General features: G+C 41.4%; 2 protein-coding genes across 5 annotated transcripts; one reads left to right on the top strand and one right to left on the bottom strand.

Moving 5' to 3' along the window:
- Nucleotides 1-544: 544 nt before the first annotated feature.
- On the bottom strand, nt 545-6,333 carry HSDL1 (hydroxysteroid dehydrogenase like 1). 4 transcript variants are annotated; one of them, XM_030955777.1, is made up of 5 exons: nt 6,096-6,333; nt 4,899-5,131; nt 3,824-4,269; nt 1,742-1,969; nt 545-846 (listed from the first exon to the last, which is right to left on the bottom strand). In XM_030955777.1, the coding sequence occupies exons 2-5, from the start codon at nt 5,116-5,118 to the stop codon at nt 745-747; spliced, it is 996 nt and encodes a 331-aa protein (XP_030811637.1). In that variant the 5' UTR covers nt 5,119-5,131; nt 6,096-6,333; the 3' UTR covers nt 545-744. The 4 variants fall into 4 exon arrangements, with proteins under 4 accessions (XP_030811637.1, XP_030811636.1, XP_030811638.1 ...); XM_030955776.1 differs by lacking the exon at nt 6,096-6,333 and adding an exon at nt 5,934-5,988; XM_030955778.1 differs by lacking the exon at nt 6,096-6,333 and adding an exon at nt 5,457-5,815.
- DNAAF1 (dynein axonemal assembly factor 1) lies at nt 6,033-17,404 on the top strand. Its single transcript, XM_030955775.1, has 12 exons — nt 6,033-6,313; nt 7,397-7,532; nt 8,346-8,437; nt 9,274-9,495; nt 10,213-10,379; nt 10,634-10,755; nt 11,222-11,406; nt 11,879-12,136; nt 12,739-12,851; nt 15,517-15,585; nt 16,670-17,021; nt 17,307-17,404. Exons 1-12 carry the CDS (start codon nt 6,175-6,177, stop codon nt 17,402-17,404), a joined length of 1,953 nt encoding a protein of 650 aa, XP_030811635.1. The 5' UTR covers nt 6,033-6,174.
- Nucleotides 17,405-18,394: the final 990 nt, after the last annotated feature.

Here is an 18,394-nt window from a genome sequence, read left to right as displayed (position 1 = left end):
TTTACCGGCGCGCTCTCGCGAGAGCGGCGCGGGCGGCGCTGCGCAGGCGCGGGCGGGGCCGGCCCGGGAGCGCTCGGGGGGGTGGGGGGTCCCGCTCTCCACAGGGAATGGCGCCGGCCGAGTGACCGAGAGCAGGCTGCGCTTAAACCCTTACCTAAACTAAATCTATGGGTTTAAGGCCCCTTTGCCAGCGAGCGGAAGGCGTTGTTGGCAACACAAGCCTTACCCCGCACAACTGAAGCAAAAGGCTTTGAGGGCCAGCTGAAGTTGGGGTCAGCTGTGGACAGAGCCCTGTGATGGGTCCCTGACCTTGGTACCCCCCAGCTGTTCCCCGTTTTCTCCACAACTTCATAGCTGTCGCTGTAAATGGCTTGATTTTTCTGGGGTCCCGTTTCTGATGGAGTCGGACGAGTCTCAAACTCTCGCAATGTTACAAATGAACATCATGTAGCACTATGTGAGGGACTGTCACTGACAGAAATAACAGTGCATCTGCTCCTGCCCTATTATCTCAATGCGAAAGTGAATAGAGATTAACATCAAGAACATCAGCGCTCTCTCATAAAGGAAAGCAGCAGAGGAGCTATTTTAATACAAGGATACAGAGAGGATCCAGACTTCTGTTGTCTAGGTTACGTAGCTTGTTTAACAATGTATGGATAAGTTACAGTAAGTCCTCCAAGGTCCATTAAACATTGTTGCAGCGCTCTGATCAGAACTGTCTCCTGGGACATCGAGCCACTCCTATTTCCCTTTGGCTGCCAAAGCTCGCTTGCGTGCAATTCTGCTGAAATACAGAGCAAACCATGCCCATATCCACTCAGGCAGGCGCTCACCCAGCGTCCACTGTGGAGGGGCACAGGGAGAGAAGAAAACAGAAAACAAAATGACAGAAAGGGACAGACTAAGATACATTCCATTAAATTAAACAATTTCTCAAAACACTACTAAAGCAAGGCAAAAAGTGCTTTAATATCATCAACTAAGCCTTAAATTCAGCCCCTTGAAGCACACATACTCAGCTGTTTTGGATGTAGCACCCACAGCTGGGCAGTTAAGTTCTGCAAATAAATACTGAATCCTGACTGGATTAAGTTCAAAACAGCCATTCTGTCCACTTCCATTAATTGCCACATTTTGCCAGAATGTATCCTGTCTCTTTTATTCCTTTTGGACTAATCCCCACTCCTTCATTTCCATCTAGTCAACCCAATGCTATAGGAAGCCACTAGGTAGGATACATGAGATGTGACCAACATGCATAAAACTGCATGATCAAGTCTGCCCCAAAATCAAAACCCTAACAAATGGAGGAAAATACAGGGTTTTTCCTGCTATTATTCCATCCTCCCTACCCACTCTTTCCCAAAGCACAAATATGCTCAATATGTTAAGACTGAAAAAAGTTATTTCTGTTTACAAAGACAGTGAAACAATTGCCCAGCCAGCAACACCCCAAGAGAAATGAGATACTCTGCTTTTCAGTGAAAACTTGTCGCTTTCCCATTTCGGCTGCACATTTCAAGGGAGAATTGGATTCATCCTCTGATCTTAAAAATAAGCATGCCCAAGCATAAGTTTATAAAGCAGAGCTAGTGAGAAAATATGGCACAATGCCTTAAAGTCCACAATACATATTACACTTCTTCAGAATGAGCAGTTTTCATTCAGACTCCTAAGAAAGTAAATAGCTGACTTACTTCTACTGACAAACAGGAAATAGTTTAATGAATTCCATTACCTGTATTGCATGCTTCCAGTAACCAGTAGTCCTTATGGATAACCCAAGAGTAGAAACAGCATGACTTGCATATTCTTCAGCAGTAGGAAAAAAGATAGGTCTCTTTGATACAGTGCTGCTGAATGATGTCATGTTGGTAGCAGCAATAAATGGTGTTAGACTCTGAACAAAAATTCCTTTAGAGGCATACTCATAATGTAGTCCTCTACTGAAATAGTCCAAGTAGCTCTAGAAAACAAAAGCAGAAAGACTTTTTTTTTTTTTTTAAAACAATGAAATCTCATGGCAAAGTTTTATTAAAATTACAGAAAAGTTTTAACATATTTTATGCACCAGCTCAATAAATATTAATAAATAGTATAAAAATATTCTTTTCTGAAGTATTATCAACATTTCTCTATGTTATTTGCTATAAACCTGCCATGGTACAGTAACTTGCAGGACTAAGTGACTGCTTATCACAATCTGACAACTTCTGCTTAAAAATAATACAAAAACATTTATTTCATCTAAAACAGACACCTTATCTGGTCTGGGGGCATTGCAAGGACACTCTACAGACAGTTCTACCTACTAGTGTCAGAAGAGAAAAATGAAATCCCATTCTTTAATACATTTACAGGTGAATTTTGCATTCATCTGTCTTCTCCAGAAGCCAGGTTAGTTATTTCCTGGGACTCTCTTAGGCAAAAAGATTCATTAATGTGTATCTGCATTAGCTCCTTTAGCTCATTTTACTTTTACAGAACAAGAAAAGCACAAGGCTGATAACTGGGACTGCTGGAATCAGACTGAAAAATGAGCCTGGATCAGTCTTATCAGGGCAGCAACACTGATGCCTTCCATGCTGTGCCACACAGCCAGTTCTCCCTGAGAAAGAGCATTTTAGACTCAGCTTGTGAGCAGATCTCTTGCTGCTTCCAACCAGTCTTGCAAAAGGTTTTCCCTACAGTTTGTTGGGAAAGCATCTTGTACAAATTCTCTTACAGTTGCTTTAGGAAAATTAAAGCAACCACTTCAAGCATTGTTCATTGTTAGTACACAAAGAGGCTTAGAATGTTACAGCAGCTTGTTCTCACTTCCGTGTTCTGAGGCCAGGCTTAAAGCTGGATTGCTGACCTAGCATTTGGATTAATTACCTCAGCTAAATCAAGAAACTTTGGTACATGTGTGATTCTTCTCATTCAAGCCTTTTAATTGTTTTAATTCAGAGTGCAGTTCTACATACACTTGGCAAAATCAAAGGGGCAGATACTCTGCACAGAAACAGTAATTGGAAGCCAGTTTCCACACTGAAGGAAGTCTGCAAGGAGTTTTACACCTTGGGGTTGTAAGAGCTGGCTTTGCTCCAGGCCAAAGGAAATCAAAGAGCTATGTCAGGAGCAAGGCTACAACAGAGGGCAGTCACAGACAGCTGGGAGCAATAACCACTTGTGTTTAGACACTGGATCTAGGTGAGATCCTTCCACAATCCCAGCTGCTTTTGTGGATTCAGCAGAATGTCATGCAGTGTAAATCCACCATCACCATGAGCATTCATTCTTCCAGCATCACCTAGCTGCCTAGTCCTATTCATTACTGCTTGGATCTCTTCAGGAAGCACAATTATGGGGGAGTTCTTTCACTTGTCCCCAAATATGCCACAACACTCCTTGGTATTACAAGAAGCAGTGGCTTGATTTGGCCACACTCCGTGTCACAGTGGTGGCTTGAGCACGAGTATAGCCCTTTTTGCTATCAAATACTGGTATGCAAGACTTGAGGTATGTGCACAGTTCAGCTGGAGAGAGATTAAATTCTTGACCCTACCAATAGGGCCCAAAGAACTGCCTCTCTGCTTTGTGCATCTGAGAAAGGCAACACTTCTCCTAGAATGACTGTTATGCCACACTTCACACAAAATCCAAGAGCACTGACTTTGGTTCAAAGCCCAGCACTGGTGAGGATGAAGAGTTTCCTGCATAACACATGTATCATTCACCTCCAAAATTTAAACATATCCCTAGAAAACATTCAAGTATTTTGACATCCTTGCTGAATGTGTTTCCAGCGCATGCCATTTAACACTACAGCACAACTTACTTTAGAGGCTCCATAGACTGTAAACATCGGTGTTGGCTGACAACAGGATGCTGAAGAAAGGTTCACAATTGCCCCTTTCTTCTTCTTTACCATGCCTGGCAGCACAATATGCGTCATCATGGTAGCAGAAGCAATATTTACATGGATCAAGTCCCATAGCATATCCTCAGACAGATTAGTAAAGTAGTCTGGGTAGGCATAAAATACTCCTACATTATTCACCAAAATCCCAATTTCTCTGTCTTTCAGAGCATCCTCAAGGGCTGGGTAAAGCTCACGCCCCTTGCTGAAATCAGCTACTATGAAATCTGTTTCCACTTTATAGGTTTCAGATATGCTCCTGGAGACAGCCTCCAGCTTCTCTTTGCTTCTGCTGACTAAGATGATGTTGACACCACGCTTTGCCAGTTCTTCAGCATAAGCCTTCCCAATACCATCTGTGCTACCTGCAATTGAAAACAGCAATAGAACACACAAGTGAAAAACTGAGCAACACCAACCTTCTCTCTTGACAGTTCTTTCAATTATAGCTTTATTCCTTTTTCTGAGATCATGTGGCACTAAATATATTGAATTCAAAGACACTACAGTAAAGACAACACTGTCAACCATCTTCTGCAATTCCCCTCATAAAAGTTTTATATTTTCCATGACAAGAAGAGAGAGCTCAAAGAAGAACCTTAATGAAAGGCAGGGATGTCAGAGGTACAGGACTCAAACCTTCCTGAAGAACTAGGGCATATATGAATATCCCATATCAAAAAGAGGATCTTGTCTACATCTCTGTCTACACTTGCAGTTGATCAAGAGGTACCTTGCAAATTTGGGCAACAATTGCTGTGATTCTTTCTCAGCAGTCCATCAACTCACTTAGCTTGCCCATCTCCTGAGGAATTAATTTATAAAGGCAATGAACAACAGCCACTGCTCAGGCAGATTAACCTGCAATCAGAGATAATACAGGCTCCAGCCTGTGATATAAAGCCCACCCAGTGCCACAAGGCACCAAGCTTCACAGTACTGGCACAGTATGTTACATTGTTACATAAACACAAGAAAATTCACCATCTCTTACCCGTGACCACGGCCCACTTCCCGTACTTCTTGACTAGATCAACCTCCGCACTCAGCCTTGGAATCACGTGCAGCCTGAGTGCGCTGTAAGTGTCCAAGGCCAGAGACACAACCTTTCTGACTGTGTACCAAGCTCCAACAATAGCCAGGGCTTCTACATAGAAACTGCAGGAGCGACTGATTTCTCTGTACAAGAGGGAGAATCGATCCACTGCAGCCATGGTGATCACAAGCCTGAAAAAAACCCAAAAAGACACAGGCAATTATAATTGCCTCCTGAGCCATGTAAACTTTTCAGACTGTATGGATAATTTTGAGATACAGCATTTTACAGTTTGAGCACTGTTTTGATGCAGAAAAACCACAAGTCTGTGTGCTAAAATTTGGGTGTCACCTACCATCAACCTCACTGGTTTAGGTACTGTTTATCCTTTTTCCTAGGGTTGAGCTATTAATCAGTTACACTGCAACAACAATGACCAACGATTCTGTAAATAAAACAATTAAAGCAGAAGCCGAACAAGTGAAAACCAATGTTGGAAGATGAAAGGTTACTTACAAGAGAGGCCAGGATAACCAGCACACGAGAGCTGAGACACAAAGAAACAACAGGCTCTTTCAAGGACAAACAGCTACGTGAGAGACAAAGCAGGCTAGGACAGCGCGTCAGTCCCCAGCGCACACCGCATTTGAGCACTGTCCCTGAACCACGGCACGGCGCAGCGCACCACGCACACCGTGCTGGCTGTGCCTCACACTTTCACTAGTTAATACGTTTTTTAAACAAGCACAAATCCGTCCTCTCCTCGGCAGGACCCGACGCGCCGCCCGGCACCGCCACACCCCGGCTGCCCCTCGCCCAGGGCGGGACAGCGGGCTCCAGGCGCGCCGTCTCCGCGCAGCCCCAGCGAGCTGGCCCGGCCCGAGGCCCCTCGCCCAACCCCGGCTCTGAAAGACCCGGCCCGGAGCCCTCCCTGGCGCGGGCTGTCCCGGCCGGACCCACCCCCAGGCGCTGCCCTGACCCGCCGCGCCTCACCCGCGATGCCGGGCCGGGCCCGCCGCGCTGCCCGCGCCCGCCGCTGCCCGCGCCGCGCGGGGCCGCCGGGAGCGGCCGCGGGGCCTTGTGGGGCTGCGCGCGGCGTCGCCATGGCCACGGCTGAGGCGGCAGCCCGGGCTCGGGCTCCGCTCCGTCCCTCACCTGCCGCCGACTAAAGCCTGCGGACATTTTGTCTGAAAAAGGCAGAGCGTAAATCGCACACCGGCTCGGGGGTGTTAGAATGCAGGCGGCGCCCTCTGGAGACCCGGACAGCGGCCGCAGAGAGGAGGTCCCGGCGCCTGAGGCGTCGGAGGCGCCGTTGGGCGAGCCCGGGAACGGAGGTGCCCACACGGAGCGTGAGGGCAGCGCTGTGAGCACAGGTGAGCCCCTCCGGCTCTCCTCAGCGCACAGAGCCTGCACATCGCGGCTGTTCATTCTCATCTGGATGCAAATGCGAGTGTGTGCTTCCTGCCAGCCAAGTCACTGGAAATCCTGACATAACTGCGGCACACTCACTCAGTTGCTGTCTTTCCTATGGTCTTTTTTCCTTTCCCGACATTTCTGTACTTTCCTGTTGCCAGAGAAGTATTTCTTCCACTGTTGCAATCACACGGCCAACCTGACCTCTAAATGACCAGGCGCAGGATGGGTCAGGGACTACAGCGGGTCACTGGTGCGAGCTCCCGTCCCAGGGCACGGGGTAGTGTCCGGATGGCTCTGGAACATCTCCAGTGAGGGACGCTCTGCACCCTCTCTGGGCAAACAGTTCCAGTGCATGGTCACCTGCACAGTAAAGTTCTTCCCTATGTTCAGGTGGAACTTCCTGAACATATGGATTTCAGCCCATTGCCTCTTGTGTTACTAAATATGTCCGATTATTATGTTTTAATTACAGTCATATTTAAGTAAACTGCTACAATCATCTTGTTTGCACTTTCTATAAGAGCAAGTAGAAGGTTCAGGGCAAGTATCTGAAGAGACAAATACTGAAATTGGAATTAATCAAAGGCAGTGTAAAGACACCTACCAAGGAGTGCAAAAGGGTAAATTTGTAGAATAGCTGGACTAACAGTGCTTGGGATGACTGATACCATTGCTGAAGTCTCTTTACAGTAAACTCAAATTGGTGTTAATTAAATGTAATATATAAGTCTAACACCATCAGAACATTGGTGTCAGTACTTTCTTGTGACTGTACATTATAAGAATATTAAGAATAATGGGTACTATCCAGCTTTCTGATTTTTAAAAAAATGCAGATTTCAATTGCTACTATTTATTTTATGATGCTGTGTAAGAAAGTTAAGTTTCATTAAAAATCTCAGCAGAAATCTTGGTTAAAACACTCTTTTCTTGAAACCCATATGCAAATGCTCTTCAATATTTCTCTGAAGTAATTGGCAACATGACAAATTTTCCCCACCCTTGCTGTTAAATTGCAATTCATTTTCTTATTTTAAAAGCTGATAAAACTCAAGAGAAAGAAGTCAACTGTACGTCCAGAGCAGATCAAGAGAATGAACAAAAATCAGATATTGATCAGAAGTCTGGATCCAGCTCATCCAGTCAAAAGACAGTAGAAAAGAGAGGCTCTGTAAGGTAATACATCGTTTGTGGATGTGTTGGCATCATCAGGAGTTTTGCTATTCTGTGTGTTCATCTCAGTTCTGGAGAACAGTTTTGAAGATGAACTTGAGAATAATGAATAAATCAGGTATTAGGGATATTTCCAGCATCTGGACAGATGTTTGGGGTTTATGGCCACTGTAGCAAACTAGATTCTGACCACATGATGAAGTCATTTAATGGATCTGTAGAAAATTGTGCAAACTCCTGTGGAAGAATGTGCCAGTAGATTTAACTATTTCTCTGCCTCAGTTCAGACAAAGCATTCTGTTAATTCCTAGTGGCATTCCCAGCCAACCAACAGCTGTCCTGAGTGCTATTTTGGAGTCAGCATTTCAATAAAATGTTGGGTTGATTACCATTGATTTTTCTAGTCTGAGAAAAACACTGCATTTTGGCTCTGCCACCAAAGGTCCTGTACCAAAGCAGCAAGGAACAGGGGAAAAAACTGGAGAGGAAGCTAACACTGGAACCAAAAACTAACATAAAATGATGGTGTCCTTTTCCAAGAAGATGAACTCTCTAATTCCCTGCCCATTTTCCTATAAACCCTCTTTGTTTTTAGCAGAAGGGCCTGGTAACCCACTTCAAAGGTAGAAATGAAAAGCCACACTAAAAAAAAAAAAACAGCACTTTTTTTTATATAATTTTGAAAGCTGTAGCTATTTGTCTTGCATGAAAGAATTGTTAATTGTGTTGCAATGAAATCTGTAAGGAAACCAAGGACCTCAGAATGTGCACTGAAATACATTTTTTATTTTGCTTCTGCTTCCTGTACTATTTTAGGATGACAAAAAAGATTCTGCTAGACATCTGTAAACAGCAGAAATTATACTGGACCCCATACTTAAATGATACACTGTACTTGCATTATAAAGGTAAGATGTGGACATGGCTGCCTAGCTTGTTCATTCCAAGTAGCATTTTAGCAGAGAATCTACTTCATGGCTCACTGAATTAAGGTATCTAGTAATTCTTCTAAATTAGAACACAATTTTATGTAACACTGGATTTGGGAAACAAAATGAGTCAATATGAAGGTAGAAAAGTAAACTGTACATCTAACTTGCTTTGTGGAGCCATCCAAAGGATCAGTGGGAATCAAGGGACATATTTTTGATTTCTTTTACTGAAACAGGAGCCTCTGAGAAATGTAAATTGAAATACTGGCCTGGGTTGCACTCAGAGGAAAATATACATATTTTTCCTTAAATTGTTTGTATAAAAAGCTTTTTCCAGCTTGTGGAACTTTTTTACTGCCAAGTAAAAATGGTCAAGAGGAAAATAAACAGTAAATACCTGCTGCATGTTTGAAACACTACTGAAAGAAAAAGAATTGTTAGAATGAACATTACTCATCCTCTGGTGATCTCTGAGCAGGTTTTTGCATGATGCAGTTACCTGGCCCAAGTTAGCATAAGAATTCTTCCATATAAATTGGATATGTTACTTTCTACATTCAGCCTTAGTTTTGCTATGTGTTATTTAGCATCTAAAGGGCTGCTGAGATACAGACCAGAATAGGTACCAACCTGGTTTTGCACTTTATGGGCCACAAACAGTTCCAGGAATTCAGTGGAAATACTGCAGTGACTTTAGTACCAGTGTTCTCTCAGGCTGTTTCAGCAGCTCTGGTTTAATGGAATTTTCTCATCCAAAGAGTCATTTTCAGCCAATGCCATTTCATTTTAAAACATCTTTTTTTGTTCTGCAGGATTTGACCGACTGGAGAATCTTGAAGAATATACAGGACTGAAATGTTTGTGGCTGCAATGCAATGGCTTAAGAAAAATTGAGAATTTGGAGGCTCAGACAGAGTTGCGTTCCCTCTACCTGCAACTCAATTTAATTGAGAAAATTGAAAACCTTGAACCCCTACAAAAGCTGGATTCCCTCAATATCAGTAACAACTACATCAGGACCATTGAGAATCTCTGTAAGAACTGCTGCTGCAACAGGTTTTAGCCTCTGGCAAGCCCATATTTCCTAAGCTCTGACTAAGCTTTTGTTAGTGGCACTAGTTTCGAAGGATTTCTAATTTGTGTTAGAATTTTGCGCAATATCCATAGCAAAGCCCACGGGGCTTCTGTGGCGGAATGAAACCTATGTTGAGAAACAGAAAATACTACTACAGAAAAACTACTTTCACGTGGATACTGAGGATAATTAAGTAGTTTTTCCTCACTTCTTAATACCATCTCAGTACTTATCTATGTTGCAGACAGGCTGACAATCCAGTTTTCACCATTCAGTTAAGAAGGGCTTTGGCAGTTGCAGACACAATTACCAAATCTTTTATATCTGCTAGAAGATTGATTCTGTCTTCAGCTATTGTATTTCTGTACAATACTACTTGCATACATTTGAGAATTTTGAAACACAAGCTCTTGCTTTTGTATAATTGTTTAGTTTGAAATGTGAATTTTAAAAAACTACCATCCTAAAACCAAGCACCTATTTTTCCCTGGGGTGAAGAAAGCAGCTTTGGAGGCCTTGTCAAAAAGTATATATAGCAGAATAACAAATGTAGAAAAAAGCTCCAAATTCAATATAAACTATTAATTTGACAATGCAGTTTTTTACTTGCTCATAAAACCCTTGGTGAAGTGATAACTCTTACCTTTCCTTGCATTGTACTGTTCTTGTCTGGCAGCTTGTCTGAAAGTCTTGCAGACTCTGCAGATCGCTCACAATAAGTTACAGACAGTGGAAGACATCCAGCACTTGCAGGAATGCCCAAGTATTTCTGTTCTTGATCTTTCCCACAACAAACTGAGTGATCCAAGTATTGTAGCTATTCTGGAGACCATGCCCAATCTGGTAAGCCAAAAATAGCTGAGGGTTTGTGTTTGTGTGCAGGTGAACCCCATCAAGTGGCTTTGTTGGGTAGTTCAGTGCACAGTAGGTATCAGTCTAAAAGAAACATTATTAAACATTGGTTTGTTTCTGGTAGATCACCTGTAACACCTTGGATGTTTTATTCATTTCTTGCTTTGGAAATGACAGAGGAAGTGCACATCCAGGCTGGGGTTTTTGCTACTCAAGCTTAAAAATTGTTTCCCTTGTTTCTCTAGCATGTGCTGAATTTGATGGGAAATGAGGTGATAAAGAAAATTGCTGACTATAGAAAAACACTCACTGTTCGACTGAAACAGCTGACATATCTGGATGACAGACCAGTTTTCCCAAAGGACAGGTAAGAAACACAGCCATCTTCTTTCCACAGCTATAAGAATCAAGTGCTAACAATCACTCATCCATTTTTGGTCAATACTGTCATGGAAGGAAGATTGACCAGTATAATTTATTAAAAGTGGATGACTTTGAGGAGAAGAGTATTGTACTACAGAGTTCTACATCTAACATACCTAGAAAAAAGCAGTGTATTTTTTCTCCTGATTTCAACAGAACTTGAGCAGGTGTCTGGAACAGCTGAGCCAAGATCAGACCAATCTGTTGATGCAATCAGCAATCAGCATTTGGATATCTCTGTTTCTTTTGTGAGATAAATGTACATCCCTGTTGCATAAGGGATTGTCACTGCTATCTGCTTTTTTCTCTTGCAGCTATTTTGTGCTGTTGCAAACTCTTTTAAACTTCTCTCTCATTGCAAAAATGGGCTTTTATAGCTGTATTACAGTGAGCTTTTGTGTTTTCATTAGAGCCTGTGCAGAAGCCTGGGCTGTTGGAGGGCTTGAAGCTGAGAAAGCAGAAAGGGAAAAATGGGAAACCAGAGAGAGAAAAAAAATCCAAGATAGCATTGATGCGTTAGCAGCAATTAGGCAAAGAGCACAGGAAAAGAGGAAACAAAAGTGCATGGAAGGAGTTGCAACAGATACCCAAGAAGGTTTGTGCTTACTGTTTTGGAGGATGTCTGTGACCACTTCAGTTTGAATGTGCAGAGGAGTCTTTATCTGGTACATCTTTGGATTGACTACCAGCTAAAATTTTTTTTTCAAGTAAGTGGATTGCACAAAGGAGAGGGTAACCAGCACTTGTTGCTGATCCATCAAAATCCTCAAGGATGTATTTCAATATGTAGTCACTTGTGAGCCTTTTCAAAGAATTAGAAATACCAAACATTTATTATTTAAGCATTTTCTCTAGGTGATTTTTTTTGTGGGGAACTTCTATTTGCTGGGGAGTTGAAATGGGAAAACAGCATTGCTGCAGTCTTGGGAGGACTACTCATCCATGGATAGCTGCTCAAAGTAGGAGCTTTTGATGCATACTGTAGCCCATTGCAGTAGTGTTTGGAAATTTAAAATGAGCAGTGGTAGATTAGCTCAGCAATTTTTATGAAATTATTTCTTCTGTAGGAGAACCTGCAAATTCAAAAGATGGTGATGGAAGTTCTAATACATCGGAAACTTCAAATAGATCAGAAGAAGAAGCTCAAGAAAAGACTGAGAAATTTAAAAATGAGGGTTTTGATGCTTGTGATGAAGTGAAAACAATTCTACCAAATAGAGAAGATAGCAGAGATTTCACATCTGGAAATATGCCTGATGAAGGTCAAGAGGATGCACAGGAACCAGACTCCTACAAATGTGCAAATTTCAGCCAGGAGGCAGATGGTAATGTACACAGTGAAGAGCCAAAGCAAACTGAGCATGCAGAGGTGATGACCCAACCTCTCTTAGTGGAGCACTGCCTCTGCTGTGGCTCAAGCCAACTAACTCATACATAAAAACATTCCATTAGATTTCCACAGTGACTAGGTGAAATCAAGCAATACTGGGTAAAATATTCTTTAAATACAATAAATAGTAAATTTCTGAAGGCTTAACCTGCAACTTCTGCAACTTTAAGGTGGAACTCCACTTCTCAAACATGCCAGATTTAGTGAAAGGCCAGGAGAGTTTACAGACTTCCCTTTCTCCCATGTAAACTGGGCAGTCTCTGCCAACAGAAGCTGGTATTTACTCTAGAGGTGGTTTTGTACCTTCACACATGGAGAAATGCTTTTATAGATTTGTGGAACACATTACTGCAAAATGCAAATACTAATTTATACAAAGAAGAGAGACCCAGAATATAAGAGAAAAACCAAGCTTTGGGTTGAGCTGTGAATTCTGCAGTGGTAGTCAGTCCCCAGCAGTCTGGTTCTGCAGTGCTTGCAATGTAGACATTTTTTATTCAGTTAGTTCTCTGCAACTGACTATTGATTATTCTGCAGATCTACCAGGACAGGAGGCAGCTACTGACCAGGCTGAGCTTCCTGAGAGGGAGGAGGAATATGCTGAAATTGAACAGTTCAAACTGGAGACACTGGCAGCACTTTCTCTTGATGTATGTATTGGATTCAGACTTGGAGAAGTTCACATGTGTGTATTGTCTTCTCCAAGTTAATTCTTGTAATTTTCTAGCTAATAAAACTGTATGGGCAGGTTTTTAAGAAAGGTCTACTGTTAGGAAAAATAAAAAGGAAGAAAGAAAGAATAACCCAAAAAGTAGAGCTGCAGGGGTATTCTCTCCAGTGGAGCATTTATGAAGAATGCTTCCAAAGTTTATTTTGTCCTTAAATTGTTTATCCTAGAAATCCTTTTGTCCTGTAAATCACCTAAAGCTGACCTTCTCTCTTTGTGATTTCTCTAGAGAAACTAATGAGGGCTCTCATTTAAAAACAGAAATTACAGTGAAAAGAATCCAGTAGACACATTGTCATCTAAATCAAAACTCAAATGAAATATGCAGTTGAAAATGTGAACTATTTCAGAAGAACCAGAGGGAAGAAATAGCAGCCCCATCATTATAAATGTTGCCCAGCAGTATTAGATACTATAAATTAATTCTCAAAATAGAACTCTGATGTCTGTTTCCAGGAAGATCAGAATGTACATTATTCAGATATATAATAAGTGATTTACATTTGTACTATGGTCTTCTGTTATCTAAAATGTCTATCTGATGCAACACTTAAATGTGTTTACCACATTTAACCATGAGGAGGACGTAGATACCACTGAAAAATACAACCTCACTTCAAAGGAGAATTGTTCAACATGTCTTAATTAGGACACTGCTGATAAACTGACAGTGTCAGACTGTGATATAATCAGCAATAAAAGCTTCTGAGCTTCTGACTTCCCAGAGCACTTAATACACTCTGTGGTACCCTGTACTGCCATTGTTAACTGCTGGCAGAAAAGCCTCATATCTCTGCCATACTCTTAATTTCCCAGGCAAAAATTCCGTGTTATTGTAGGGCTCTGCCGACTGCTTCACTAGAGGGTGTGCTGCTGCCTCCTTCTGTTTAGCTGGTTTTAATCATAGGTTTAAAACAGGCAGTGGAGAGAAGGGGCAGCAATTAAAGTATGCACAATATTATTATTAAAAGATCCTACAGTGTCTGAAGTAAATATGTAGTGACACTGTAGGTGCCCACAATGTGAAGATCTCCTTGATTCAGTGTTTGTTTTTCCCTTGATGCTCTGTGGCACCATAGGAAGATCCTGTGCACAAACTTCAAGGCACTATAAAAGTAACTCTTAAGCACACATCTGTGGGGTTTTAGAGATGTAAAAAGTGGGACTGTTTTAATTCTACAGAAGGAAAACCAAGCCCAAATCACACACTAATACACATTTCAGTGTTCTGTGCTACTTGTTGTCCAACATTTAGTAATAGAAAGAGCCTCTCCCAAGAGCCTCCAGTACTCACCCTAGTGCAGATACTCCGAAGAACCTCAGTGCTGACATTGCAGGGAATGGCTGGGAAGATGCCAAGGTGAGAGGCTCTGGAGCAGCACCACTGTCCTTGTTCATATCCTGAGTCTCTAGATGGTGTCAGTGGGAATATTAAGGAGGAGAGTGGAGGAGGGTGTGCAGTGGGTGGTTATGACATCCCTATGTCAAGCAGAAACAAGCTCCTGTTGCTGCACAAGCCTTGGCAGTGTGGGAATCACATTCCCACATATCTAGACTGGGTTAACTCGTAGTTGATCTGCAAATGCACCTGATGACTGAAACAAGACTAAGAGCTATTTCTTCTCCCTATTGACATCAAACGCCACAGTAGTCAGAGATCTTAACATGTACATTTTTAATGCAATTTTTATAAAACTCTGTGACTTCAGGACATGCTGCACTAGCTGCAACCATATCAGGAAGGAGAAATTTCCTTTCTTGATTTTAATTGTGTAATAATCTTCACCACACAAGACAGTACAGATGTTCCTGATGCTACCATGCTAAGCAGCCTGCTACAAAGTCATGAAGTGCTAAAAATATCTAAAAGCAAAACGAAATGTTTATCCCAGTATTGACCTAGTTTAAAAAATGGCAAAAAAGGTATTAGTTTCTACCTGTGATTTTGCATTCCCACCTTCTGTGTTTCCTTTCATGTCAGCAAATGATAGTTATCTGAGATAATATTTTCTAGTGGAAAGCTGAAATTATTGGACCTGTCTGAGGAAGAACAGTTCTCAGCAAGTTTGCAGTTCTGTGTCTTAATTATGAGGCATTCACAGTAAAACATTGGTTTATTAGGTGTATTTAGGTTAACAGAGTTTACTTGATATGTAGTTTCAGGAAGACTGCAGGTCTGGATTTGGCCCTTACCCATAGAGATGGGTTGCAATTGGGATTAAGTCTATTGAATAGACAGGAAACAGCTAAGAGAATAAACCATGTTTGCTTTTAAAATCCTGGTAATGCCTCACTCTTTATCCTGTTTTCTTTCATAATCACACAGCATAGTAGAAAACAGCATTCAGTCTGACATTAGGGCTACTGCTTTCCCATTTGCTGTTTCTGGAGAGAGATGAATTTTCCCTTTCCCACAGGTGCTTAACAGAAACTGTGCCTGTGAGGGGATGGCAGGGGGGTCCTGCTGGCTGTGGCCTCACACCCTGATGAGCACTGCTTTGGAGGAGTTGTGCAATGAGCCAGAGATGTCATTTGCCATGGGTTACAGTAGCTCTTCCCACTGATTATTGATCTGTGATTGTTTTCAGGAACTGCCTGATTTGGAAGATGTTGTTGTAAGTGAGTTTCCCCCAGAAGATGAAATCTTTGTTCAAAAGGTAACATTTTCATTAATTCCAGTAATGAAACTTCCCTAATCACATTTACAAAGGTTTTGCAAAACAAGGATAATCCAAGTTGTGAAATGCTGGTTTGGGAGATGCAATCACTTATGAATTTACAAATTAAAATAGAAGGTTTCAGCAGTTCATATCTACATGTAAACCTTCCTTTGTTTAAATCTGACTTTTTTATATTCTTGTCTAGCAAAAATAGAATAAAAACTTATGATCAGTAATGCAACAGTTACACAAGTTTAATTTCTTAATAGGATGTAGTGTTATACTAGAGATTATGCTGTACCAGTAATAATATGGTGCAAATTGCCTGCTGCTGAATAAAATCTGACTTTTCAACTGAAATCACAGAGAAATTGAAACTCCTCCTCTCTACTGCAGGCCAGTCCTTGTCCACCTTAGAGTTTTGCTTTGCTCAAACTAATCTTTTAGGCACAAGCCTAAAAAGAACAGAAAAAAGAGGACAACAAAGTTTAAAAGCACAGTTTTGATTTTCATGCTGATCACAGAATCATACTGACCTTGCTGGAGACAGAGGCTGGTACAGGACATGCTCTTACAAGTCCTTCCAAGATAATGCCAACTGTTCCTACAGCCATCATAAGACATGGAATTGATTTGCTCCTTTGATCACAGACTCATAACAGGGTTGCAAAATGTTTTGGCTAACAAAGCCTCCAATTAAAAGAAGGCAAGGTAAGAGGATTAGGGAAGGAGGATGTGTTGGCAGCTGTCCTGCTCCAGAGGCTGCTCAGTTCTCCAGTGAAGCAGACGAAGATTTTGGTCAGGTTCCTCTGGAGTAAAATATTAGAACAGAGCCCACACACTGCTCTTTTTATGAACTGTTAATTAGTTTATGGTCAGTTCATTGGTGATGCCTGAGAAATTGCCAATCTAAGATTCATTCACAAAGCAGCAGAGCTTATATATTAAGCACATATTCCATATATTTTAAGAGAACAGCACATTAAAGCTGATAACTGTTACATGGATGCAAGAGATATTTACCCTTCCTTTGGCTTTTATATATAAGAATGATTTTTCAATTACATTTCTACCTTTACAGCAGGACTATCACCCAAAGATTGAAATAATTTCTGAAGTGACAAATGACAGCAATTCTGCATTAGAGGAAAACAATACAAGCATGACTGAGAATTCAGTAGAAGAAGTTCCAACAGCAATTTTTTCAAATGTATGTCAGAACCATAAAGAGCATGAAAAGGAGCACTTAAGACCCCTTCTCAAAAGCTTATTTACAGAGCCTGAGAATTCAGAAGGATACATGGAGATCAAAGATAAAGAGGTAGCCCCTTTGAAACCCTTGATAGAAGAGGTAATCACTGAGCCCAAGGATCATCTGCTGCTGTCACCAGTCTGTCACCAACCAGATGACCCCAGCTCATGGGAAGGGGATGGTAAGATTACAGGGACATTATTAATCACAGAGAAAACAGGGTTTGGCACAGACACACTAAGGATCTGTTCAGTTCCTGTGGAAGGCTGTTAGTTACAATCACCTCTCCCTTTTATTTATGTGGGAATCCTAATAAATTAGGAATTAAAATGTTTTCTTCTTTTACAGAGAATTTCTTACTGATTTTCATTTAAATGGTTTTAAAAATCGGGCTCTATATTTCTTTTTTCAGTATAAAAGACCATAAGTGAGTTTAATTTGCCCCTTGCTTTTGTGCTTTTAACAGAGAATGGCAGTGATAGAGAAGCACAGGGCCTGGCTGAGGGGGAAGGATGTTCTCATAAAGCACAAGGTGACAAGGATGATGAGAGTGGATTGGATTAATCACTTGGAAAAACCAGACCAAATCTGGAGCACAGTGTGGAAATATTCCCAAAGTATGGAGGCTGGCAATGGGACCATTTGTTAAAACTGATGTAACACTGTCATACCAAAACTCCCGGCCCTTGGCTCCAGCTCCTCAGGGCAGCTGCCTGGTCACTACTTTGAAAATTACTGTTTTGAGGTTATATTCCAGTCTTGTGTTATTTTTGCCTTTGCATCCTTCTAGAAATGCCTTAGTTACATGTTTATATGTCAGAGTTTCATTACAGATGTAGTTTCAAGCATAATTCAGTGTGTCATTTGACTAAATAAAAATTCTATTTGTAACCACATGTATTTTCACTTGGTGTTTTATATTTTAAGTCCATACCAGTGTGCATCATATCAGATGGACTCTAATGGCAAATGAGATTGCTTCTTGATGGAATATTTTACTGATCTAATATTTCTTATGATTGTTTATGCCTAAAAAGACGCAGAAATAGCATCCATGCACAGAAAATCTGGTTTTACCTTTTAGGGCATCTGTAATGAAACATACACTTATATCTGCTCCTTTTATTGTTTTTCACTGAGATGTGTCTCAGGATCTGTGTTTTGAGTATATAGAAGTTTAGGTGAATGTCTTTTTTCGTATTTCTATACATCTGTGATAATTTGTAATAAATAAAATTTAACAGTTCTTCTAGGTGTGCACATTTAAAGAAATAAAGTATCACTGTGGGCTTGTTGAGAAGATGTATTTCCTATCACCTGGGCTTAGGTGCCATCTGGTGGCAAGAGAACCAGACCTCAAAGTAACACAAAACTGTGAAAGCCCTCAGAGAGGACAACACAATTGCTTTAAATTTCATCCATTTCCCCCCTACACGAGATCAAATATGCTGGCAAAAGCCTTGGCCTCCAGGACAGGGTGTGGGTAAGCCAAGGGCCTGTGGAGCACAGGGGTATCTGAAAGCATTGGTGCAGGAATCTGCTCTTCAGAAAGCT

Source organism: Camarhynchus parvulus, chromosome 11 (assembly GCF_901933205.1).
Source record: "Camarhynchus parvulus chromosome 11, STF_HiC, whole genome shotgun sequence".
Taxonomy (NCBI): domain Eukaryota; kingdom Metazoa; phylum Chordata; class Aves; order Passeriformes; family Thraupidae; genus Camarhynchus; species Camarhynchus parvulus.
The sequence above is the reverse complement of the archived record's forward strand: the minus strand, read 5'-3'. Positions and strand labels throughout refer to the sequence as shown.